The sequence below is a fragment of the Scomber scombrus genome, chromosome 18, assembly GCF_963691925.1.
Source record: "Scomber scombrus chromosome 18, fScoSco1.1, whole genome shotgun sequence".
Classification (NCBI taxonomy): domain Eukaryota; kingdom Metazoa; phylum Chordata; class Actinopteri; order Scombriformes; family Scombridae; genus Scomber; species Scomber scombrus.
Window position 1 is genome coordinate 5,548,591 of NC_084987.1, and position 8,738 is coordinate 5,557,328.

The 8,738-nt window shown below is 38.4% G+C and overlaps 1 protein-coding gene across 1 annotated transcript; it reads right to left on the reverse strand.

Annotated features, from left to right (window-relative positions):
* Positions 1–810: 810 nt before the first annotated feature.
* On the reverse strand, positions 811–6,272 carry emc10 (ER membrane protein complex subunit 10). Its single transcript, XM_062438613.1, is given in 11 exon segments — positions 811–1,149; positions 1,680–1,776; positions 2,848–2,941; positions 3,777–3,832; positions 3,834–3,893; positions 3,895–3,963; positions 4,382–4,447; positions 4,449–4,496; positions 4,610–4,722; positions 5,934–6,000; positions 6,145–6,272. Coding segments are annotated over 11 exon segments (867 nt in total). The 5' UTR covers positions 6,238–6,272; the 3' UTR covers positions 811–1,045.
* Positions 6,273–8,738: the final 2,466 nt, after the last annotated feature.

Genomic DNA, 8,738 nt, shown 5'->3' on the forward strand with positions numbered 1-8,738 from the left:
CATGGCTTGCTCTCTGGGGACAACCGCAAGGTAATAAATAAATAATAATAACACTAAATACTACTACTACTACTACTAATAATAATAATAATAATACCACTGCTATGATACTACGTCTAGTACTACAACCACTAGTATTACTAATAATAAATAATAATCGGCGCATGCCATGTACGCATATACACAGCCAATCCCAGCCAGAGGTCCTTTGCTGCATGTCACCCCCCCCCCCCCTCCCCCTCTCTCTCCCCTGTGTTTCCTGTCTGTCTACTGCTAAATAAAGGCAACATAATAATACCACTACTATTACTAATAATAAATAATAATACCACTACTACTACTAATAATAATAATAAACAAATAATGGTCTGCTCTTTATTGGTGTATTTTCCTCTCAGTGTTTTTGAGTCTTTATGGTTGAAATGAGCCTCAGTGATCAATATGTCTCATCATTTGTCCACAACATTAATCTCTGAGTCTGACTAAGTACGAAGAGAGAAAATACAGATCTTAAATAGCTGTTCATACTATTTAACTGAGGGGGAAGTCTGGGCTTCCCTGCTTAGGCTGCTGCCCGACCCCGGATAAGCGGTTAGAAGATGGATGGATGGATGGACTATTTAACTCGCCAGAAGCCATCTCAGTAGTTTCCTCCCATTTACTGCACTCTAAATCCTTCTTCTGATTAGTAAGTTTGGCCACATGTGACGTTTGTATGAAGTGTTGTGAAGTTGCTGACATACAGAGAAACGTTACACCAATTAAAGAGTAAAACAGGAGCGCTAGTCAAGAATCTTCAGTCTGAGTCGGTTCAAGTAATAAATACTTTATTTTCACATTAATATTAAAACGCAGTCATCAGCAGGGCACATTATCTTCTCTACACTACACAGGTTTCAGTTGTGTGAGAGACGGATGTTCATTTTCCTTAAATAGCGTTATGTACAGCAATTAAAAACTGTTCCAGGAGAGTTATTGTTCAGTAAATGTCCACAAAAAAAAAAAAAGACAGAAGAAAAGAAAGACAGGTGTGTTAGCGTGTTGATCATCGGCCACCTCCGTTAGATGCTCCGCCCCCGGCTCCTCTCCTGATTGGTCCTGAGCGCCGGACATCATCAGGAAGAGAACGAGAGGCACGATGTACATCCACTATAAAAGGAGAAAAAAGAGAGAAAAAAAAGAAAGAAAAAAAGATGTAAATACAACAATATCTTTACTTACAAGACAATATATGAGTGAGATGTTTTCAACAGTTCCAGATTGGTCATCCCAGATTAGGTTAAGTTTATTTTCTGAACAGAAAAGAAGGAAAAAAAGAGAAGTGTAGAAGTGAGTGAGAGACTGTAAAGTGAAGAAGAAAAGTCAGGATCAAACACCAAACACATTAATTGATTTCTTGCAGGTTTAGATTGGAGGCTTCCCAGTGATTCCTCCTATAAAACTACACCAAATTAAAGAATATATTGGAGCTTTCTGAAATGTATTTGGCATTGAACCTGGAAAAGAAAATGTTAAAAAGAGTGGGGGAAAAAAAGGTGTAAAACGAGTAGAAAGCAAAGGAGATAGGAGGAAGGAGAGGAGGGGAGTGGGAGTTTTTTAAGTTAGTCACATTGCTTAGAAGTTAAATACATAACTTTGACGGAGGAGGACAGAACGAGCCACAAGTAAGAAAACTGTACTTGAGTGGGAATCAGCTCTGCTCTCTGCCTCCCCCTGCTGGGGCTGTGCCGAATTGGAGACCATGAGGAAGATTGCACCTCCCAGAATCAAATACCACTGGAACACAGCACAGCACCGAGTCAACACAATGTCACTGGATGCAGCACAGCACACAGTCAACACAGCAGCATACAGCACAGTGCAAAACAAACAGAGAGAGAGAGAGAGAGAGAGAGAGAGAGAGAGAGAGAGAGAGAGAGAGAGGAGAGAGAGAGAGAGAGAGAGAGAGAGAGAGAGAGAGAGAGAGAGAGAGAGAGAGAGGGAGAGAGAGAGAGAGAGAGAGAGAGAGAGAGAGAGAGAGAGAGAGAGGGAGGGAGAGAGATCATAAAAAGAGCTCCGACGAGGCAAGTGATAGGACGCGGAGACCAGTTCTCTGTGGGAATGTTTCCAAACATGGAGCTCAAACTGCTTTACTCCTGGCAGCTCAAATGCCAGAAGACGATCAAAAAATCCAATCAGTGGTTTTTTTAACTCATCAAGTTTGATATTGTGATTTATTATTTTTGAGCTGAATAATTTAGGGCTGACTCGTAAGAACACACAAAAACCACACAGTGAAGCTCGGCTCAGGGAGATGGGTCTCAAACTACAGCTGCAACCATCAAGACAAAAGAAATGGTGGAAAAATGGTGATTGCAACGTCCTGGATAGGGTTTAATCCAATCATAACCATTTTCTCATTCCCGGAAATTTAATGACGGGAAACAGGAATTTATAAAAAAAACCCACAGCACATTGGTGAAATATGTTCAGGAAAAACGTCGGCTGGATGTTAACTAATCTTAATGCTATAGCAGCCTATTCGTTATAATGTTATAATTACAAAATCTCAAAATTAAATTATTAAAACCACAAGAAGGACTTAAACTGGAACCACTAAAGCACACAACAGCCTGAATCCAAATCTCAACCATTTGGATTCTGATGTTCCAACTTTTCAGCCAGAAATGTTGGCAAATTAAAAAAAAAAAATCATGATGGGTGTGATTGGACTAAAAAGACATTTTCATTTCTTCCTCCACTACATGGACCATTACAACCATCAGAGGATAATTATCTATTTGAAAGAGGATCTCTTTAGGCACAGACTGTTGACTTCATCAGCAGTTTCCCGGTATGAGTACTTACGTATTTAGCAAAGAAAGACTTCTGCTCTTGTGGATTCTTCCCTTTCTTCTCTGTTTCTTGTTCCAATCGCTCGAGGAAAAAAGCCGTCTCAGGTCTGGAAAAAAGTCGGCAATTAGTACTTAAACAAAACCCTCCAAAAACAGAAAGTGTATCATTAAAAAAAAGGAAGAAAAGGTGCAAAGAGACTTGTTCTACCTAATGGGAAATGATGTGAAGCTACTATGATGAGGACAATATAACTCAATTAAATACATTTGAAAAAGCTACAATCATATAACAGATCAATAGATAGTATTGAAGGCAGTGTGCTACCATTAGCAGTCAAGCTCTATTAGTTAGTGGAGACTAACTAACGATATATCATTATCGTATCTATATCTAGATATGAAACATGCAAGATATTAATATCGCAAAAAGAAACAATATGGACGATATTAAAATGATCAATAAATGCTCAGAAATCATTGGTGTTTTATTTTAGCACCTTGTGGACTTCAGAAAATATCAAAAACACATTCAGGAAAAATCATGTGCTGTCAGGTTTGTACTTTTTTATATTAAAAAGGAGTTATTAACATTAACACAACGTCTGTCAGACCGTCATTTAAAATATTGCTAAAGCATTATTGCAAAGTAGAGGTTGCAGAAAAATGTTTATTTTTTATTTAATGCACCTTAAGACAGTTATTGGTCTGTTGTGATTATTAAAACTATTTAGTTGAGTAACTGCACTGTGATGTCAATTTGGGATTATTCTGCTTGCTACACATTAAATTTCAAACAAGTGTGAAATCAGAGTCATATCATATCGATATCTGGTTTCAATATTGACATACGATAATTTGTCCATATCGTGCAGCCCTAGTGGAGACAAGTAAAAAATTAACAGGGATCTTATTAACAGCGAGTATAAAATTCAACTAACTGACCCAGGTGCGTTGACGGGAGCCACGAAGCTGAGTGTGGTGTTGAAAACCTCCAGATCGGACTTCATCCTCCACCTCTGTGCCCCTGCAGGCTCCGGGTAGCGTCACTATGGAGACGCCTGATGAGGTACCCGGAGACGTCGGTGTGGAGGCTGATCACGTCGCTCAGATGGGACTCAACCATGGCACACTGAGGATCAGAGCAGAGGAAAGGTTCATGATTAATTTATTTGATTAAAAGTAGACTGATTTTAGGAAGCACTAACGATGATGGTGTGGAGGCAACTTCTTATGAGGTTTTTAGCAGGTTTTTTCCTCTCTTTTCTTAATTTAAAGCTATCTTTGTTGCATTTTCCAGGATTAATTTTTGCCTCTGTCATTAAAGTTCTGTTTGTGAATATTTTTGTTGTTACATGCCACCATTTTTGCACACACCAACCTGCTTCTTCAAACATCCTCTTTAATGTTTTCCAGTGTTAAGCAACATCTTCTCCTCTTTATATAAAGCTCTGGCATTACACTTCTCTAATCCAGTCTCCTCATGTTGTTTATTTTAAAGTGTATTTACTGTAAAATGACTGATATTAGTAGATGAGTGAAATACTTACAGCTCTGACAAACGCTGTGAGGTGACCTTCCATCTGCCGCTCTGTCTGTCTGTCCGACTGCAGGAAAAACACGAGGCACTCGGATTCTGTACAGACCGTCCACGGCTGCCACTTCCTGTAGAGTCCAAAGACAAATAACATTAAAAAAAAACCAAATTAATCCTCCTATTTTGGGACTACAGTAAATGTTAGGTTCACATCCTTTAAACCCTGTCGATCGTAGCTCACCTTCAGTTTGGCTCTGTCCTCCTCTGATAGCTGGTTCTGACTTAGTGAGACGCCCGGCTCCCGTCCAGCTTTTAATATCAGTGCTCCACGTGTCCGAAATTTAGCTATATCATCTGAAACAAGGAGATTGAAGGACAGTGAGAACAGGAAAAGACACCGTCAGGGTTTCTGCACACTTCACAGAGTCAAATTTAAGGCTTTTTAAAGACATTTTAACAGCACATATAATTCAATTTAATACCTAATTCACAGCCAAAGTACGACAGATATCAATGAAAACCATTAGCGATGATAATGGCTGGTGTGATTTACCTGTTGCAATGTGAAATGTCAATTTAATTATAATATATTTCACATTTTTGGCATCAGGACTTCTGGCAGTGTATAATAATCATTCCCAATAATATCACTAACTATTCATTAATCATGACCTGGATGAAAGCAGCAGTAAAACTATGGATGAATGGATGGATGGAATAACCATTTACAAAATAAATAAAAAATAATACTTTCTACATTAAAATTACTGAGGAAATATATAAATAAATAATAAATCAGCATGGTCTGACACATAAAATTGATGCATTTGTGAAGGCGTAGATTTTGTAAATTTTTCTTGAGACATCACAGACAGTCATCTGTTTTGTAAGTAGATGGTTTATTATAGTAATTTTTTTTACTATATAGTATTATACATCAAAGACCTCTAATTGACACAAATTACACCTCAAACCCCCACCTGATAAGATCTTTGCTTTCAGATGTTTTATTACAGAAAGTGTATGAAACCCATGACCAAAGCAGTCATACATTCTGCCATATTGTTACTTATGGATGTAATTACAGTGAAAATAAATTATTTTCATTTTTGCTGGGGACCCCCTGAAACCACCTGAAGGACCTCTGGGGGGGTCCCCGGACCCCACTTTGAGAATCATTGTTATAGGTTATTATGCAATGGTTTTACTGGTTCTGGCCCACTTGAGATCAAATTGGGCTGTAAATTATGTGGCCATTGAACTAAAATGAGTTTAACACCCCTGATCTAAACCTAAAAAAGAAATATAAATGTTGTTGCAGTCCTTCCTATATGCCGAAATAAATAAAGCACATTGGCATTTCTGAAAATATATTAATTTAAGTTGAAACAGGTGCACACAGTTGTCGAAATATATCAAAATGACAGATTTAAGAGTGAAATTTTGTGTTTTCTCTGTACGGATATGGCACAAGGCTATGTAGTTAGTTAGTTAGTAGCATTTACAATAACGTATTAGCTATATAACATCGTCATAATAATAATAATAAAAACATATTTACTTACCAACTTCAAAGGAATGTTCAAGAGGCACAGAGAAACCGCCGAATTCAGACTCTAATGAATCTCCAACCTGAGAATAAAACACAAAAATCTGCTGTTAGCCTTTAGCTTAGCACAAGAAGCTACATGCTAAGCAGTTGGCTAAACAGGTGCAGCTTTTCCGCTTAAATACAGTCAAACATTGCCGCATAACTCGACGTGATTTAACACTTACCCTTCTGCCGTTGTTGCAGCAGACGAAATTCGTGCATAAAAAGAATAAAACAGCAGAAATCACTGCGATATGAAATGACAGTAGACGAGCCATTTTGACAGCAATGGGCACCGGAAGACAGCGACAGCGACGGCTTCCGCTTCCGCTTCCTCTTCTTCTACTGAGTTTTATTGGCGGTTGGCAAACAGCGTACAGGTGCATTTACCGCCACCTATTGAACTGGAGTGTGGGTCAGCCAGGGTTATTAGTTAATTAAAACTAAAACTAGCAGTGGAAAAATAATTTAGTTAGCAATACATGCTTAACTCTTTTTGGGAGCTTCTTTATGTTCCCTCAATTTAATAATAAAACACAATTTCACCTGTCTTTTTCGTAGATGAAAAAACAAGTTAAGGTGGTGAAACAACACATTATGTGCATTAGGGAATGGCCATAACTGTGCTGTGGGAATAAAGGCCTGAGAAAACATAAGGCCTAATTTGGTGGAAAATCCTTGAGGGAACATAAGGCTGGGGGAACATAAGGCTGTGGGAAGATAGGGCTGTGGGAACATATAGGGATGATCCCCTGTTGGAGGTTTTCTGCATCGCGTATAAAGTCCTGTTGGATGCTTATCTATTCTATTCAGTGTTTGATTGAGTCCTTTGTGTCCTAATGTCTTCTCTCTGATTCATGCCCCGTATTTTACTATTTCCAACTTGTCTATATGTGTTACAAATATGTCTTCCTGTGTCATACATGTCCCAACATTCCTACCAGATTTTAGTGTTTTTCAGTGTTTTTTGATAATTGATTTAAAAATTCTTCCTCTTTTTCTTCTTTCCTGTTTTTATCAGGTTGCAATACCAATTTAATGCACATACCGCTAACTACTGTATCAGAGTATATAAAAGGATAACAGGGTTGATATTACATTATTATTGGAGAAAAATAAATAAATAAATAATATTATTGATAATATATTCTATTAAACAGGCTGGTATTCATTAGGAAATCTATCACAGTCCCTCTTTGTGTTTCCCACACCTTATTTCCATTTGTTCCCATCCTCAACTGACCATTTCTATGGTAGAATGCTCACAGCCAATCAATGCAATCGTTCTTCGATCGTTCTTAATTAATGTGACATGTGATTGGCCCACTGCCACAGCAGCTACAACCCTGTGGAAGTGAAGTCGCGGTGAATTTGAGTTAGTGTAGTTCAGCAGCCAAGATGCCACCTAAATGCTCTAAAGTGTGGCTACACTACACGTCTGTTACACCGGATAAAAGCAAGTACTCAATTGGTATCGGAATCACTTTAAGGGTACTTGGATTGGTACTGGTCTCGCAATTTTTTAAACGATACCCAGCCCTATCTCTAACTGTCTTTTATATTCTGTTGCATGTTCTCTTTTTACTGTCCTCATCATTTACTGTCCTCATTCTGTCAATAGTTGCGTCATATTTAGTGATCTTTTAGCCTGTCTGCAAATTCATGACCTATCAATCCCATATGTGCAGGTAGGCAGCAAAATTTCACATCTATCCCCAATGGTCTCCCCTGTCTTTTTTTTTTTCTTCTTTCTTCTTCTTTTTTGGATTTTTATGACACTTGGCACACTTGCATCACTATCTCCCACTGGGTTTAATCATCCACTCCTGTCTAAATCTATAACAGTCTTGTAATTAGTCCAGTTACTCTCAAAAATAGAAATTTCTTCTTTTTTTCCCCTCCATTGTTTCCCCACACTCAAGCAGATCTTTAACCCCTGTCCTCCACTCTGTAGCCTTTTAAGCCCTGCCATTCTTTCCTCTTCATATCTCCTGCATGAAGCCAGGACGTGCTCCACTGTCTCTTTTCCAGTTGGGTGTTTTCCTGTGATAAAAAGTGTACTATGCAGGTTGCTGTGACCAATTCTTAATCTACTTATAATTACTTCCTCTTTCCTGTTGATTCAAGTATTTCTTAACACTTCTACATTATTGTGTATTCCATGTAAGTGTCTTCCTTTTTGTTGCACTATCCCAAACGCAGCTGCTATTGTTTGGTTATTTCCCTCCAAACTATGCTTTTCCCCTCTGATTTGGAAAGTTTAATATTAATATTCACATAGTCTCTCCTGACTGCCTCCTTTGCAAACTTGTCTGCTTTTTCATTTCCTGAGCTTCCTGAGTCTGCTGGTATCCACCTGAAACTTTACGTTTTTCCCCTGACAGGCCACTCTTAAATTAGTAAAAACAGCTCATATATCTTGGTGATTACAACATGATCTCGATTTAATGCTTGAAAGAGTCAGTACAGATGAGCATTTTGCTTGCTTGCTACTTCCTCTGCCTACTATAATACTAACAGTACTGAAATGAGCTCAACAGCTACACAGTCAAATAATAAAATAATCTGATATTCTCTTGCTGATCCCAGTCTGATAAATAGGAATCACCCTTGCTACTCCTGTTGCCCCTCTTAGTGGACATGTCTATAAAAAGCTGCATATATCACTGTGGTTCCTGCATGGCCGGATCTACCATACGGGCAAGAAGGGGCTCTTGAGCAGAAAGCTACTCTCCATGATGGGAGAAAGAAAGTGCACTCTTCTTGTCAGGCTCCACAG